Source organism: Carcharodon carcharias, chromosome 11 (genome assembly GCF_017639515.1).
Source record: "Carcharodon carcharias isolate sCarCar2 chromosome 11, sCarCar2.pri, whole genome shotgun sequence".
Lineage (NCBI taxonomy): Eukaryota > Metazoa > Chordata > Chondrichthyes > Lamniformes > Lamnidae > Carcharodon > Carcharodon carcharias.
The window spans coordinates 101,831,975-101,849,351 of record NC_054477.1 but is presented as its reverse complement, the minus strand read 5'-3'; the positions used below and the strand labels follow the sequence as shown (position 1 = coordinate 101,849,351).

The 17,377-nt window shown below is 44.0% G+C and overlaps 1 protein-coding gene across 1 annotated transcript; it reads right to left on the bottom strand.

Annotated features, from left to right (window-relative positions):
• Positions 1–237: 237 nt before the first annotated feature.
• Positions 238–16,753, bottom strand: mettl21e (methyltransferase like 21e). The gene is made up of 5 exons (XM_041198714.1): positions 16,604–16,753; positions 15,626–15,743; positions 7,803–8,187; positions 3,025–3,097; positions 238–258 (listed from the first exon to the last, which is right to left on the bottom strand). The coding sequence occupies exons 1-5, from the start codon at positions 16,724–16,726 to the stop codon at positions 238–240; spliced, it is 720 nt and encodes a 239-aa protein (XP_041054648.1). The 5' UTR covers positions 16,727–16,753.
• Between the last annotated feature and the right edge of the window lie 624 nt (positions 16,754–17,377).

Here is a 17,377-nt window from a genome sequence, read left to right as displayed (position 1 = left end):
CCCTCACCATGCAAGACAGTTCTGAGATAAAAGTTACCAGGTCAGGAAAGGAAAGGAATGGGAGTAAAAACCCCCAGGAGCAAAAGAGTCATGTTGGACTTTTCTGGGAAAGCTATATGACTACTCAAGGGACAGTGTAAAGTACACCTGTCAAATGGGTCTTCTGGTTGTGTTAAAAGTAAAAGGGAAAAGTTCTGTTCTGTTGGTTAAAGTACAAGTTGCTCACAACAATGCTGTTTATTCAAAAGTGCTTTTAGTCTGTTAGTTACAGAAATATCTTAAAACGTGAAATCTTATTGTGTCATCCTTTCAGCTATCAACTGGAAGTTCAGATTTATTTTTTAAAGTTATCGACCTCTTCAGGTTTTGTAACAATGCCTGTTTAGCTCTCTGTCTATGTTTACCTGATGCCTGTTACAATCTCCATTGTTAGCAAGTTTCCTTATCAACTGCAAGCTTTAAAATTATGCCTTGTATCCCCAAGTCCAGATCATTAATATGTATCAAGAAGAGCAGTGTCCGAGTAATGACCCCTGGGGAGTACGATTTATGTACTTTCCTCCAATTTGAAAAACAACTGTTCGCCACTACTCTCTGCTTTCTGTCCCCTTGCTAATTTTGTTTCCGTTCTGCCACTGCCCCTTAATGCCATGGGCTTCAATGTTTCTAAAGCCTATAATGTGGCACTTAAATGGCTTTCAAAAGTCCATGGGGAGAATTTTCCCCAAGTGTGGGAGCAGGTGTGGGCGGGCATGGAACCGATCGCCACACACTATCAGGTCTGCACCGCCATTTTACGCAGAGGGGCCAATTAAGGCCTGCCCAGCATATTTCATGACTCCTGAAGATAGCGGGAGTGCGGGTGCTGGCGGGCATGCACAGACCGCCGGGCCCAACAGCTGCTCACAATGGCAGAGAAGAGCACATCAGAGGGGCAATGTTCATCATGCAAGTCCGGAGGGTAAGCCATCGGGGCAGGCCAGGCCGGAGGGTAGGCCATCGGGGCAGGCCAGGCCGGAGGGTAGGCCATCGGGGCAGGCCAGGCCGGAGGGTAGGCCATCGGGGCAGGCCAGGCTGGAGGGTAAGCCATCGGGGCAGGCCAGGCTGGAGGGTAGGCCATCGGGGCAGGCCAGGCTGGAGGGTAGGCCATCGGGGCAGGCCAGGCTGGAGGGTAGGCCATAGTGGCAGTGTGCCCCTCGTTTCTCCGACGAGTGACTAGCTGCCTTCCTGGAGGAGGGACGGGAGCTGGAGGCCTCCCCATCTGACCAAATGTGTGGGAGGATGTGGCCGAGAGCTCCCATGATGTGGTGCGACGCACACGGGCCCAGTGCTGCAAAAGATTCAACAACCTCCTGCGCTTGGGTAGGGTGAGTAGCATGTTGGCTGAGGTCACTTAATGCAGCCGTCATCCTTTCCCCCCAACCACCAACCACCCCACCCCTGCAACTCTGAGTACAGGAACGGCATTGAATCCTTCCTGGCGTGTATCCCTCGCTGGGTGAGCCAGCGGGTATTGCCCATGCCCAGTTCACCCTGAGAGGGTTGAGCATGGATGGGTTCTGCACCCGCAGCATGTGTGACACTGACACCCAGAGTATAGAATGTGGGTGAAACTCAAGGATCTGCACCTAGGCAAAGTGCTGGAACTGGGAAGCATGTCAAAGTCAGGGTGCTAACATGCTGGGATGAGAGCTTCCAGGTGGCAGGGCACTAATCCATCTGCTGGCCTTTACGCTCCATGTGCTTGTGCCTCCTTGCTTAGCAAAGTAACATCTTGTGGTGCCACATGTGAAGGAGGCAGCATTTGGGCAAGTGGGGGAGGGGAGGTGGTGTCAGCCACAGGGAGGTATGTTTGCCGAGCACTGAGGTCGCCATGTGTGTCCCAGCAGCCATGGCACTGCTGAATGCTCCGTGATTGAAGTTTGCAACATGGGTTGACCATTGATTATGGAAGGATGAGCGCATTGTGATCCGGGGGACAGGCATGCACATTGACATTGTCTGCACTGTAATTAATCAAATGTCCTTGTTCTTCCTTTCAGCATCACCGGAGCAGGGCCAGGAGGGGGAGGCAGAGGGCCCACCTCTCACCCCTGAGGCCCCAGAGGAAACCCACTCACCAGTGTCACACCATCTCTGCCAAGCAGTCACCAGCGCAGAAATTAGCACCTCAGTGGAATTAGATCTTCAGCTAGTGTCCCGGGGCATGGTGGTGAGGGCACTTCACACTCGCTTGAGGTGCGGACAGAGTTAGAGAGCGCTAGGGCACCGCCAGTCGGAGGACTGCTGGGAACCAGGCATATGCTCAGTCGGTGGCTGATGAAGTGCCTCTGGAGTCATCCATGAGGCAGCGAACGCTGGAAGTTCAGGGTATACAGAAGGATCTGGCGGAGATACATGAGGCTATGTGTGGCATGGTGCCCATGCTTGAGGAGTCCACACGGAGCATCACCGATGCTTTGAGCCTCATGGCTGAGTGCCATGCTTCCTCCATGGAGAAAGCAGCAACTCTCGTGGAGAGGCTCCTCCAGGAGAACAATCAGGGCCTCCTGGGGATGCGCTGGGACCTGCAAGCCCTCACAGAGGCATTAACCTCAGCTGGTCATTGCCAATATGGGAGATGGTTTGGGCACCATGTATCCCAGCTCAGTGTTCATCTGTCTATGGTGAGCAGGGAGGTCCAAAGTGATCTCACGTCTGTGCAGCACCTGTCTGTCGTCTCTATGGGCTCCTCTAAGGGCACTCTGGATGAGGGCAGCAGCTCCTCCACCCCTCTGCCAGTGACTGTGGCATCTGATGAGGCTGCAGCGACTGGGGAGGTGCCAGCCGTGGCACTGGGCGCTCCCTCTCAGGTGGGACTATCAAATGTTCCGCGGGCCAGAGGACGTCCGCCAATGTCATCGAGGCCAACAGGACAGCAGAGTGAGCAGGCTCTCAGATGCCAGTGTCAGCAAGGGGGAGCACCTAGACGTAGCACGGTAAGCATAAATTTAAGGCACATTAGGCACACCACGGGTTTCTCACTGGTGCTTTTATGTTGGCCCATAATGGTTTCTGGAAGACTTGGTGTGATGTCCAACACTGATTTTTTTGGTTTATGAAGTTACATTTGTTCTCTCAATAAACTTTGACATGTTGCCATGCCTCAGGGTGATTCCTTACTTCTGCAATGGGCGGAAACCCATAATGTTATGAGTGAGTTGTTTGACATTGAGCTTTATTGACAAGGGGCTTAGCTAATGTTACTATCCAGGCAGATTTTGCTCTCAGGTATCGAGTATGGAGCCTGCAGCCCTGGTGTGTGTTGAACGTCCATCTGTGGTGTGCCAGCTGAAGGTTCTTTGGATTAAAGCCTCCTGGGTGTCCCTGCCTCCCTGGAATATGCCCGGGTCAGCATCTACCCCCTCAGCGTTCTCCTGTGTGTGCTCATCCTCGGAGTCACTGCTGGAATCATCGTGTGCAGCCGCAGCCACTGCGTCTATGTCTTCCTCATCCACTGTGTCGGCCCTTTCCAGCACCAGATTGTGGAGAGCGCAGCATGCAACCACTATCAGTGACACATGATCTGGGGGTACTGGAGTGCACCCCCTGAATGGTCCAGGCATCGAAAGTGCATCTTAGGAAAACCAATGGTTCTCTCCACCACAGCCCTTGTGGTGCCATGGCTCCTATTGTACCACTGCTCAGCTTCTGTTCTTGGACGGCAGAGCGGCGTCTTGAGCCACTTTTTGAGGAGATAGCCCTTGTCACCCAGCAGCCATCCATCCAGCCGGGCTGGACCACTGTAGAGCCCCGGCACCTGGGAGTGTCTGAGGATGTAGGCATCGTGGGAGCTGCCTGGGTACTTTGCACAGACTTGTAGAATCAGCATCCTGTGATCACACACGATCTGCACGTTCATGGGGGTGGAAGCCCTTCCTGTTGACAAAGGCACCGGGCTCACCTGCTGGCGCCTTGATGGCCACATGTGTACAGTCTATTGCACCCTGGACACAGGGGAAGCCAGCAATCACTGCAAAGCCTCTGGCTCGCTCTGTCTGACTGGCCTCGTCCCAGTGGTAGTGGATGAAAGTCAATGCACACCTGAATAGGGCATCTGTCACACGCTTGACACAAGAGTGGACAGCTGATTGGACACTCCACAAAGATCACCCCCGACCCCTGGAAAGAGCCAGAGGCATAGAAGTTGTGCATGATATTGAGCACTTTGCAATTATCAGCAGACACTCTGACCTGATGATAAAGGGATGGTCATTGATGAAGCAGCTGAAGATAGTTGGGCCGAGGACAGTAGAACTCCCGAATCAATGTCCTGGGACTGAGATGATTGACCTTCAACAATGACAGCCATCTTCCTTTGCATCCCAAAGTGTTTTCCCTCCAATTCTCATTGAGTTCAATTTTGCTAAGATTTCTTGATGCCACCCTTGGTCAAATGCTGTCTTAATGTCAAGGGCAATCACTCTCACCTCAACTCTGGAATTCAGCTCTTTTGCCAATGTTTGGGCCAAGGTTGTAATGAGGTCCAGAGCCATATTATATACTTGCACTAAATTGATTGCTCACATTAGTGATTGGAGGAGTGCTTCTAACTCATTGCACTGCCCTGTCAGCCTTCCCCCTTGTTCGATGTAGCTATATAGAAAATATATGTGACATGCAACTAAATTTGAAGTGGTAAGTTTATTAAAAGAAAATGTAACATGGAACATGTAGTTAGATGGAACAAATAAATGGTATCAGAACAGAATGTTCACTGAGCAATTGTGGTAGATAGGTCACTAAAACAATTAGTTCAGAATCCCCAGGTAGTGAAGAAGCATTCTAAATGCTGGGCTACATAGCAAAAGATATAACATAATGCAAAAAAGGCAATTTTAAAATTGAATGGGCCCTCATATCAAGCATAGTTCTGGTCACCCACATTGAAAGGAATATGATATTGGAGAGGGTTCAGTAAGCTCTTTAAGGCCATACTTGATCTTAAAGCCAAGAACTTGGAAAACAGAGTTGTGCGGAAGGATTGTTGTTTTGGGTGAAGCTAGAAGACAGATGGGAGACTTGTGTCATGACCGTGTAAAAGGCATTTCCTCAAAGTGGCCCGTGAGCTAGGATACTTGTGTGTGTGTTTTTGTAGCCCCCTTTTAATTTGTGAGTGGTTCCATTTAAAATAACCCAGCAGTCAAGCTTTATTCTTAAACAAGATAAAGGTTAGCTTATTACAAAACTACTGCTGAATGTTACTTAAGTAAAAGTGATAAAGTTATTAACTAAAATACAGATACAAAGATTAAAATGCAGATAAAGAAAAAAAGCTGCTTAAAGATGAGATTTCAAATCAGTCTCTGTAAGATATATCATTGCAGGCCCATAGCTTGCAGTTAAAGTGTTGGTTATCTGGAGTGAAGGGTTTGTTCAGCAGCTGCAATGGCTTTGGTAGTCAATTAGTCAGTGTTTGCCTTTGTAGGTGGACTCAGCAGGTAGAGCAGCTTCGTGGAGTGAGTGAAGGTCCCGTTACTGGTTCTGTTAGCATGACAGTTAAAAAGTGCCTGGATCCTCTTTTCAGCAGAACAGTGATGATTTCTGGACAACTTCCTCTGTGACCCCCTGTGGGGCAGAGAGAAACACAGCTCTCAGATGCTGTTCACAGTTAGTTCAGCTGAGAGCTGTGGGCTAACTCCCTGAGGTCTTCTGAGTTCTCTGCACAAAATGGCTGTTCTCAGTCAGACTTCATACAGTTCAAACTCAAAGTGGCTGCTATCCCAAACTGTAAAATCAAGCTCCCATATTAGGTATTGGGTTAGTTCTGGGGGCATAGTCCCTTCCCTCATCTTTTGGGCGAGATAATTAACCTTTTAAATGTGTCAGCCATTAATTTGAATGGTTCCCATTCTCCCAGGTTTGGTGTGTTAGGAAAGAGCTATTCACACCTCCAGGGAAGTGAGTTTCTGTTAACCTTTGTAGAAATGCACATTGAATTTCAAATGTCTTCACATGGCTGGACTTGTAGCCAAATAGAAGCTTGACTACATTGCAGTTGTAAAAGGTCAGCTGACTTTTGGCAGCCATCTTTACAGCTTCTTGTATCCATTTAAAAGGAAGATTAGCCTTTTTTACAAAATCTATAATATCACAACTACACATCTGTGACACTGGATTGAAGATTTTATGCTTATGAATGGATTTCATATGTTGGAAACAGATGAAACTTTTTTTTTATGATGTATACTGAATTCCAAATATGGGGGACTAGATAACGAAAACTGAAGTAAATAGGCAACTCAGACAAAATTTGTTTAACCAAGGGGTTGTCAGCAAATTGCCAGTGCCACTGATTGAAAAGGAAATAGATAAGTTCCCCTCAAAGGATTCATAATTATTAGTAGCTCTTAATTTTCTTTGGATCATAAGGTACAAAGTAAGAAGACGAAAGCTGGCTTCTGTGCAACCAAACAAAAATGAAAACAATAATGTAAACCAATTTGTTATGGTGTATTAATTATTAACTAAATATCCTTTAATCATATATAAATATTACATAGATAACAGTTATATTTTGAAAACAATTACTTCAATTGTTAAATCAAAGGTCAGTGATTGATAATACATGATTGTTTTTCAGGCATGTTTATATAATCAGTATAATTCCCAGTAGCGTCTTATTTCCAAATTCTTGCCAGCAGATTGAAGAATGCTGTCTCCCTTGGAAGATATTCAGAGCCTATTCTGTCTACTGCTTCATTCGTGCTCTGTATATATGCCAGTCGTGTCTAGAAGACTAACCATGAAAGCACTTATTTGCCAACCTCATGTCTTAACCTATACCTCAGATGGTGATTTTTAGTAAAATTAATTAGTGTTTTAACATGCTGACGGGAGCTTGTTTACAAGTAAAAAGTATACAATATCTACATTTATGCTTTTTTAGACTTTCAACATATTTCTTCATTTTGGAACAGCTAATTTTCAAAAACGGCAGAGTAATATATTAAAAATTCAAAACAAAAATGGATAGTTTAGTGCTTTTCACTTAGAAGTATTTCTAGTAACTAAAATAATGAATGTCTTTGTTAAAATTTAAGTAAAATCACTGGCAATGCTATAAAACAAGTGGATAGAACAAAACAAAAACAGAATTACCTGGAAAAACTCAGCAGGTCTGGCAGCATCGGCGGAGAAGAAAAGAGTTGACGTTTCGAGTCCTCATGACCCTTCGACGGAATAGAACACTTCAACTCCTTCTTGACTTGCCTGAGTGCTTGAACATTGGGTGGGATTTTCTGGCCCCGTCCACCACCAGGATCGCCTGGTCCTGCCAAAAATCAATGGACTGTTGGCTGAGCTGCCGAATCTCCCATGGTGGGTCCCACCAGCAATGGGGCTTGAAAATCCTGACCATTGCGTTAGTGATTGTTCTCCTGTTGTAATGTAATCAATGCAGGCACTTTGTGATTGTAATTTTAGCAAGATGCATATCAAATGACAGATTCTGATCCCAAGCTAATCTGTCAATGCCAAAGATCGTGTCTAGAGATATCTTTTCTATTAGGCATGTAATTTAGACATGTTGATTGGTAGTTAAACTTGCCTTAGAAGGCTTCATAGCTGGGAAATCTTAGCAAGCATTGGAAGCAAGGCTTTGATGAAATTATATCACTCATAACATCTTGCAAGCCTGATTTGCAAGGAATTCAACCTTAACTCGTCATGATAAGGAGAACAATTGCTTCACAGGCATGAGCACTTAGTGCTTAAGTTCCCTTTCTGACCCCTGTGTTATAATTTTACGTGTATGCGAAGCTTTTCTTTTTGCTTTATACAATTTTATCTGTAAAGTTGGGAGATCATATATAACTTCAGTATCAAACATACACTGGAATTTTTCCACAAAGGTGTTGTCTTTCTCAAGCCTAAATCTCATTGTCCACAAAATGATGGTGTCATCTTGACATAAATGATCAAAAGTCATTAGAAGTTCATCCAAGTATGGGTGGCTATACACAACATCAGCAGCCATTACATAATCATAATGACAGGCATTTCTGGGGAAATTCTTTTCCAAATCTACTCCCCATTTAAGTTCTTTGACCTGTGGCTGATATTTACTTCTCATTTTTGTATTTCGTGATACGTTGTACTGTAAGTTGCCCAGTAAATGAGGCAGGTCTGTGGCAGTCACATATGAACCTGAAAAAAAGCAAGAATGTATGTTTAGAAAGCAGTCAAATAGTATCATCAAAAATTGCAATATGAAAGAATCTGTTTGGAACATTATACCAAGTTTGTGTACAGTAAGATCTCATATTATACAAGGAAGTTTACATTTTATATTTAAATACATCATGCGTGTTGACATTGTGCACATAATATAGGATCATTTTACACATACAGTCATCTACCAGGAGCCTCAACCACTTATTGGGAAATTTCATGCCTATTCCTTGAAACTTTATGCTAATTAATTTTAACAAACAAAAATTGTGGAATTGTGCCTGTGATTTCCCAATGTGTACAAATGCCAGTGAGTGTTCCTGGCTACAAGTACACATTGCAAAATGTGTTGTTAATTAAACATGGATATCATTTAGTGCATTATTAATGTAAGGTGTACTCAATTATTTCAGTACATGGTTTACTGATGAAAATATCCATGAGCCTGAAGTTCAAGGTTCCCAAATTATTACAAGCATGTGGAAATTACATCATGCTGTGGTGTTAATAGTTCATTAACTCGTTTGTAACTCAATACAAGAGCCTTCGATAAGTGCAAACATTTGAACTCATCAGTGAATTGAATTTCAAATTTCAGAACACTATTATTTGGATACTTAAGCTAATCTACTCATTTACATTTTTAGCAAGAGTCTATCGGAATAATACAATTATTCATTTTTTTGACTTTTACACTTAGACGTAGTAACCTAGAACTTTTGACAACATTTTTGAAGGGACAGAAGTGGCTATGAGGCAGGGCTCCTGACTGCTGCTTCCACCTGCCAGTGACCTCATCCAAAATCCTGTGCACAGCATCATTTCCTTCAGAATTTTGAATACCTCTATTAACTCTCCCCTTAGCCTTCTCTGCTTTCCGTCTCTTAGCTAATTTCATACCCACGCTGCCAATGCCCCTTTAATCTCATGGGTTTATTAACCAATATTTTTCCAATTGACCAACATTTATGTCCCAGATTATGTTCACATAAGCTTCCCCGCCACAAATTTTAAACTGGCTGACCTATGGTTGCTGGGTTTATCCTTTTCTGAAACAATGTAGCATTTACAACCCTCCAGTCCTCTGGCACTGCTCCTGTATCTAAGGAGGATTGAAAGATTGTGGCCAGAACCACTGTTATTTGCATCTTTACTTCACTTAGTAACCTAGGACACATCCCATCTAGGCTGTGTGATTGTTTTACTTTCAATGCTGCCGACCTTTTAAGTATCTCCTTTATTTTTATGCTTTCCAATTTCTCTACTGCCTCCTCCTTTAATGTAACATTAGCAGCATCCTCCTCTTTAGCAAAGACAGAAGCAAAGGACACTTTTCATATCTCAATCATGTTCTCTCACTCCACAAGAAAACCTTTTATTAATCAGCCCTAAGCTTTGTTTTCCTTTTACCCTCTCTATATTTATTAAAAATTTGGGGTCCCGTTTCTATCACTTGCTAATCTTTTCTCATTCCCCTTTTGCCCCTTGTATTTCCTTTTCAATTCTCTAGTGTATTTCCTGTATTCTGCTAGATTCTATTCTATATTATTAAACTGACATTTATCGTAAGCCTCCTCTTCCATTTCATTTTAATCTAAATGGGCTGGATTTTCCCATAGGAGACAGGAAACGGGAGCTGGGTTCGATTCTGGGTTGCCAGTCTGCTCCCATCTTGGAACTGGAACCAGCAGCATGTTTCCCTGGGTCAGGGCCTTAATTAGGTGAGGGAGGGGCTGCCGTCCAATTAGACTGCCAGGACACAGGAACAGAGCTCCAGACCTGGCAACATGAAAGGGCATCTGTAAAAGAGTTCTGTAAATGTTCCTATATCTAAGACAGTAGAATTAATGGTTTCAAACTTTGTTGACAGCCAATCTTTAACATGCACAGTTTTCTTGGTAAGCTCTCTCCTGCTTTGCCGAAACCCAGTATTTTAGAGAACATTGCTGTGCACCCTCTATGTTAGAAATTTAAAGCACTCCTTGTGTGATAGGACATCGATAGCATATCTTCCTCTGTATTTACCCCCCACACAGATTATGACCGGTATGCCCCTTCCTTCCACCTACAGCAGCCTTTCTACTCTTTCCTCATTGTGTACTACATTGAATAAAGTAGCGAACTCATCATCTTATACCTTGTCACTAACCTTCCTGAAGTCTTCTTTCCTTACTCACCTCTGACTTGCTGCATGCCTACCCTTACTGTGTCTGAAAGCCAAGGTTTCTTAAAGGTCAGTCACCTTCACCAAAGTTCCAAACCTTCTGAAAGTCAGGCTTTTGATAAACTCTTAAGTAGTTAATTGTCCTGTTAAAAGACATGGGTGAGTTCTGAGACCCACCTCTCCCCGCCCTCATGAAAGCCACCGATGACAAAAATGGAGATAGAACTTCCATCAGTGTTGCCCGGTGGCCATTTTTTCACCTTCTCACCTCCATTCCGTCCACTTTGGGATGGGATAATCTGGCCCAATATCTTCAGTCATCCAAGAAGCTCTAGCTTTGGATGCTCTTCCTTTCCTCCGTGGAGGAATGCATTTATTCTGTACCTGAACTATATCCTCCTTGAAGGTCTCCCACAAGATAATTACTGTTTCATCTTCCAATTTTTGGTTCCAATCCATTTAGGCAATATCCCTTTCCAACTCACTGAAATTAGCCCTTTTCCTGTTCAGTATCTTTACCTTTGATTGTTCCCTGTCCTTTTCATAACTACTCTAAATCTACTGATATTGGGATCACTGTTTCTCAAATGCCCCCCAACTGAAACATACTCCACTTGCCCCACTTCATTCTCCAAAACTGGATTCAGTACTGTTTACTTCCTCTTTGGGCTGTGTTATGATATGGCAGATGGTAATTGCCAGGCTGACAAATCCCTAAGGGAAACTTGGTCAAGCTATCACAACGATTTTGCAATTTTTATTTATTACGAGAAGATATGTACACTGAAGTCAGAAGTAAAGAGTCCACTACTACCTTTGGAGATTATAAAGATTACATTAAAACATTTACTAATAAAATAAAAGAAAAAGTTAAACACACAAGATTACAGTTAAACTTAGTCTTATAACAGTTCCCAAAAGATTTCTACTTAACTAGACTCCCAACCACATACCGCTTTCAGGCAACAGTCCGAATAGATTCTTAATCTATAAAAACATCCAGCAATATTACCACAAACATTCACTGTTGCAATAAGTGAAGTATTTCACAGCTTCTCTCTCCCTCTCACATGACAATGGAACTCCAAGGCTTTTAACAAAACCTTGCACACTGGACCAACCAGCACTTCTCTGGGGTGGTTAGAGGCTGCTTTTTCAAAGGTCTATTTCACACAGTCCACTTCTCAAGATCTCACAGGGCCACTCCCCATACAGCTTTCCATCTTTCTTTAAATATATTTCTCCTTTGGATCTGTAAATCACATTGTTTCACCCTTGCTTTGGAAGTTACTTCTCTGAGAATATAAAAATCTTTCATAGAACCATAGAAAAGTTATGATGCAGAACGAGGCCATTCAGTCAATCATGTCTGTGCTGGCTAAAAAAGAGAAAAAAGAAACTAGCCCCTCATTTTAATCCCACTTTCCAGCACCTGGTCCATAGCCTTGCATGTTACAGTGTTTCAGATGTAGATCCAGGTACCCTTTAGATGAGTTGAGCGTTTCAGCCTCAACCACCAACTTAGGCAGTGAATTCCAGATGCCCACCACCCTCTGGGTGAAGAAGTTTTTCCTCGTGTACCCTCTTATCCTTCTACCAATGACCTTAAAACTATGCCCCCTGGTTACTGACCCCTCAGGTAGAGGAAACAAGTCTTTCCTGTCTACCCTATCTACGCCCCTCCTAATTCTGTATACCTCAATTAGGTCACCCCTTAGCCTCCTCTATTCTAAGGAAAACAACTCTAGCCTATCCAATCTCTCCTCATAGCTGCAATTTTCAAGCCCTGACAACACTCTTGTAAATCTCCTCTACACTCCTTCCTGTAATGTGGTGGCCAGAACTGTATACAAATTGCAGCTGTGGCCTAACCAGCGTTTTGTATAGTTCCATCATCAAATCCCTGCTTTCGTATTATGGCCAACACTTTCAGAAAAAATAAACATAATAAATTTGCCTTATTTATCTTGCCAGTTGTTAAACAACTTATTATGTCCCTTTGAAAATCAAACAACCTCTCAACTTATCCACAAATGCAAATTTCATTCACACTGTATCTGCTAGACCTCATCTTAGCTTACCCACCTCCATTTCAAAATGCCTGTTTTTTTTAACACTTAACCCCTTTGATGATTCAAACTTTGCAGTCTGACCATCTTTAGTTTAATTAAATTAGTCTCTCTCTCTCTCACACACACACACACACACACAAAACACAGCCTACAGTAATATTAGGGAAGGATAATATTTCCTTTACAACTGGAAGCATACTGATCAAGGAAGTTCTCCTATAAGTATTTCTGGAATTCCTCCCTCTCTTTGCCCTTTACACTGTTTGTTGCTCAATCAGGATGCTTGAAGTACTCGATTATCACTAGCCTGATGTTTTTACATCCTACTAAAATTTGCTTGCTGATTTTCCCCATTTCAGTCCCATTATTTGGTGTTCTAAAGTCTACAACAAGCAAGCTCCTCTTCTGCTCCTTAACTCTAACCAACTAAACTCTGTAGGGAATTTTACCCCTCAATAACGGGTGCAGTGGGAGCAAGGAATAGTGGGAAAACAACCTGGTTTGAATATGCCCACTTTTGGGTTTAATAGAGATGTGCTTGGGAAATCAAAGTCAGGGATTTACATTGTCGGCTTACTTGTGCAATTAATGTCCTTAGAAGATGTTAATGAGGTAGTTTAAAATTATTTTTAACTTGATTCCAAATTTAACTTAGCAGCCCTGGTTTCCCGGGGCTGAAGAAACTACCCAGGGAATCTGAGGTGAACTTAAACAGCAGTTCAGGTGTACATTTAAATTTGTCATTTCCCCACTGGAGTGAAAGTTCACTATTGCAGCTGCTGTCTCAGCTCCCATGGCAGATGTTTGGCAGAGAATACATGGCCTGAATCTTTGGCTCAGCGAGCAGGGGTGGGACCTACTCGCCGAGGCGTAAAATGACTCAGGGTGATGTCCGGCATGCATCCCGATGTCCCCGCGTGTCATTTAGATTTTCAGTTTGGCAGGCTATGTGCCGGCCAAACTGTCAAAGGCCTGTTAAGACCATTTAAAAAGGCAATTAAGCCATTACCTGAGCTGCCCGTCCAACCTTAAGGTTGGCGGGCACGTGAAGAGCCCAGGCAGCCTTCGCATTTTTCATTGAACGTCATCCATGGGCGGGATGAGGTTTCATGAATGATTTTAAATTTTCACACAAATTTTTATTAAAATTAATGTACATGTCCCAGCTCATGTGGCAGTTTCATATGAGGGGACATGTGATAAAAATTATTTCTCCACTTTATTCACCTTTTAAAACTTAAAACTTATCTTTTCTGCACTCTTTCGTGCGCATATGCGAAAAAGCGCACTCCCGATTCAGGCAACCCCCACTGCACAGGGAGCGCACAGCCCTTTCGGCTTCCGGGTGCACATCACACTGGGCGGGCCTTAATTGGCCCACCCATGTAAAATGGTGGCGCTGACCCAATCAGGGGCACCAATTGGGTCCACCCCTGCCCGCACCTGCCCTCGCACACACACACATACACACACACCTCCCCCCACCACTCCACCCCCCAACCCCTTCCCCCTACCCCCCCAACAGGGGGAAAATTCAACCCCATGTACAGGTACAGCTTTTGTCAAGCTTTAGGAATTCCAGTTGACACGATCAAGATGGGAGGCACTGTGGATGTGTTTGACAGTGTATCAGGAGCAGAAAACCATCATAATCCAGGGCAGTGCCTATGTCCTGTGGTGGGATCAACACATGCACAGAAAACAGATGGACAAGGTGAGGTACAAAAGAGGGAGTTGGGGGGGTTGTGTGGGAGCGGGCATGGGCGGCGGGTTCCCAATTGGCGCCCCGGTTGGGGGCACGCCGCCATTTTATGTGGGCAGGCCAATTAAGGCCCGCCCTGCTTGACGCCCACTCAGAAGCGCTATGCGCTCCCTGTGTGGGTGGTGGGGCATTCCCTGAGCCAGGAGTGCACTCTTTCATGCATGTGCTGCCTCAGGGAGATCGGCTCATCTTTCAAAATTCCAATAAAGAAGGGGAAAAAAATTACTGACATGTCCATGCGTGCCACTGTCACATGAGCTGGGACATGTCAATTTCTTTTATTTAAACAATTTATAAAAATTTTAATACCCTCATGAAACCTCATCCCACCCGTGGATGAGGTTTCATGTTTTTTCAGAAGCCCACTGGGGCTCCTGGCCTGCCCGCCAGCCTTAAGGTTGGATGGGCGAGTCCATTAATCATGTTAATTACTTTTTTAATGGCCTTAATAGGCCTTTGACTGTTTGGTGGGCACACAGCCAATTCGGCTGTGTGCCCAGCGAACTGAAAATCTAAATGAAGCGGGGTGACATCGGAACGCATGCCTGACATCACCCCGCGTCATTTTACATGTCGGTGAGTGGGCCCCGCCCCCGCTCGCCGAACAGAAGATTCTACTCATGATGTCAGGTGATTGCAGAGAATCGCAGCTTCATCCTCCCTGCTGGATCTGGTGGCCTTACATTACCAGTAGGTGTGAAAGTGACCACTGCCCTCAACTTCTTTCATCTCCAGATCCTTCCAGGATCTCCCAGTTGGCTGCACATCAATGGTTTATTTGTCAATGCAAATAATTACTCAAATTTCCCTGTGATGGCGATAGCCAGAATGGTGCGCATTTAAATGTGCACCTCTGGCTGGATTCATCTGGGATACAGAGTTCCATTGACTTCACAAGTGGCAATCCCAGCACTGCCACAGCAACCACCAGCTTTTATAAACTGCAAGGAATAATTGTTCCTCAATGTGCAGCTTGTGTACATCCAAAAGTCGTTCATGCGGCTGAGGTGTGTGTGCAACCTGGTAGCTGTCATGATGCCTTCATATACAGGCAGTCCAGTATCCCAGAGCTTTTCTTTCCAGGAAACTGAATTAAGAGCTGGTTCGTGGGAGAAAAAGGAATATCCTTACTTCACACTAGGAATGGATAATAAATTTAGTCTTGCCGAGAGAAAACAATTTCTAAAAGCCTTTTGCTTTTCTATTTCTCTCCTTACCTTGAGAAACCTTCCATAGGCAGCACCAACTTATCTCTTTAAGCAGTCATTTAAATGACTAATTAGTCTACCTTCCTAAATTGCTTTTGCTACTTGCTCAGTGCTCATCTCCCTGTAGTAAAACTTTCCGAGGCTGTCCTTTGTGTGAGGAATACTATATGAAATGGAGACCTTATTTTAAAAGATGACCTTTACTCACCAAGTAATCCAGCAACAATTGACACCAGTCCTGTTCCTGATCCTAGTTCAATTATATTTTTATCAATCAAACTATTCTCTTTTTGGCTGTGTTCCAGGTAATAGCACAACACCAGGGCCTGTGTGATGCAGCAATAGAAATATGAGTTAGTTTCTTTTCTGCAGTTTAACATATTTTATTCTATGGCTGGCAGTGGTATTTTTATTTCAAATTCTCTTTTAACATTTAGAATATTGTGAGCAATTTTGGGCCCCGTATCTCAGGATGGATGCGCTGGTCCTGGAGAGGGTCCAGAGGAGGTTCACGAGAATGATCCCAGGAATGAAAGGCTTAACATATGAGGAACGTTTGAGGACTCTAGGCCTATACTCGATGGACTTTAGAAGGATGAGGGGGGGATCTGATTGAAACTTACAGAATACTGAAAGGCCTGGATAGAGTGGACATGGGGAAGATATTTCCATTAGTAGGAGAGACTAGGACCTGCGGGCACAGCCTCAGAGTAAAGGGAAGACCCTTGAGAACAGAGATGAGGAGAAACTTCTTTAGCTAGAGAGTGGTGAATCTATGGAATTTATTGCCAGAGAAGGCTGTGGAGGCCAGGTCATTGAGTGTATTTAAGACCGAGATAGATAGGTTCTTGATTGGTAAGGGGATCAAAGGTTACAGGGAGAAGGCAGGAGAATCGGGTTGAGAAACTTATCAGCCATGATTGAATGGCGGAGCAGACTCGATGGGCCAAATGGCCTAATTTCTGCTCCTATGTCTTATGGTCTTATGGTCCTATAACAAAGAGCTGGAAATGACTTTTGTTGACAGTCACAGACAAGTGCTTAAAATTTTCATACAATTTGCTTATGCTTGCCATTTTAGCAGAGGTTTCAATTCATTTAAAATAGTGGACAGAAGCATGTCATTGTCCACGAAGATTGTCTAAAGTAAATTTTAAGTTAAATTACAACTGACAACAGTGCTTACCGAAGGCCAGACAAATGCACCGTAGCAATCAGTGGCCTCTGTAATTTTGATTTCATACCCTACAAATTGAAAGCATTCCCAGGATGTGCTTTTGAAAACATTTGGCACCCATCGCCGTTTCATGATTTCTGATGATATATATTCATCTTCAGCCTTTTCTGAAGAAAATAAGATGTATTCAATATTTCAATAAGACAAAATATCAATGAGCATTTTATAGATTGCAATTGACAGTATCTGTTTAATAATCAGTTACATGAAGCCACCTCTTGGAGTTTAAACGTTAATGAAAAGTGTTAGGGCATAACTTAATGAAACAGCTGAAGGCAGGATCAGAAATGGGCACCACTTCCACTCACATATCAGGAGCTGCAACACACGCAATTTCAATGTTTCACATGCAATCACACGGGGGGACAGGCAGGAAGTGTCTTCCTCCGCCATCAGCTGACTGAATTGCAGGTCAGGATAGGCATAAAATGTCCACCTCTGCAAGCACCCAGTTTCTGCAAGGTTGAACTTGTGCCAGTTTCAGACTTAAAGCCTCCATCCCCTTGAAACCTTCCTGCAGTTGTCCCCCATCACTGTCCCTTTCATTTGGAAATTCATCTTCTTGGAACCCCTTCATTTCCCACCCCCACTTCATCAAGACGCCTTCAGACAGACAAAGAGCGACCCCATGGTTCAATGACACCTCCCTGCAGGGTCTCCTTCAGGCCGTCTACGAACAGCGGGAGGTACTCTTCCCCAGGGATGGCAACAGGAGCTCCTTCC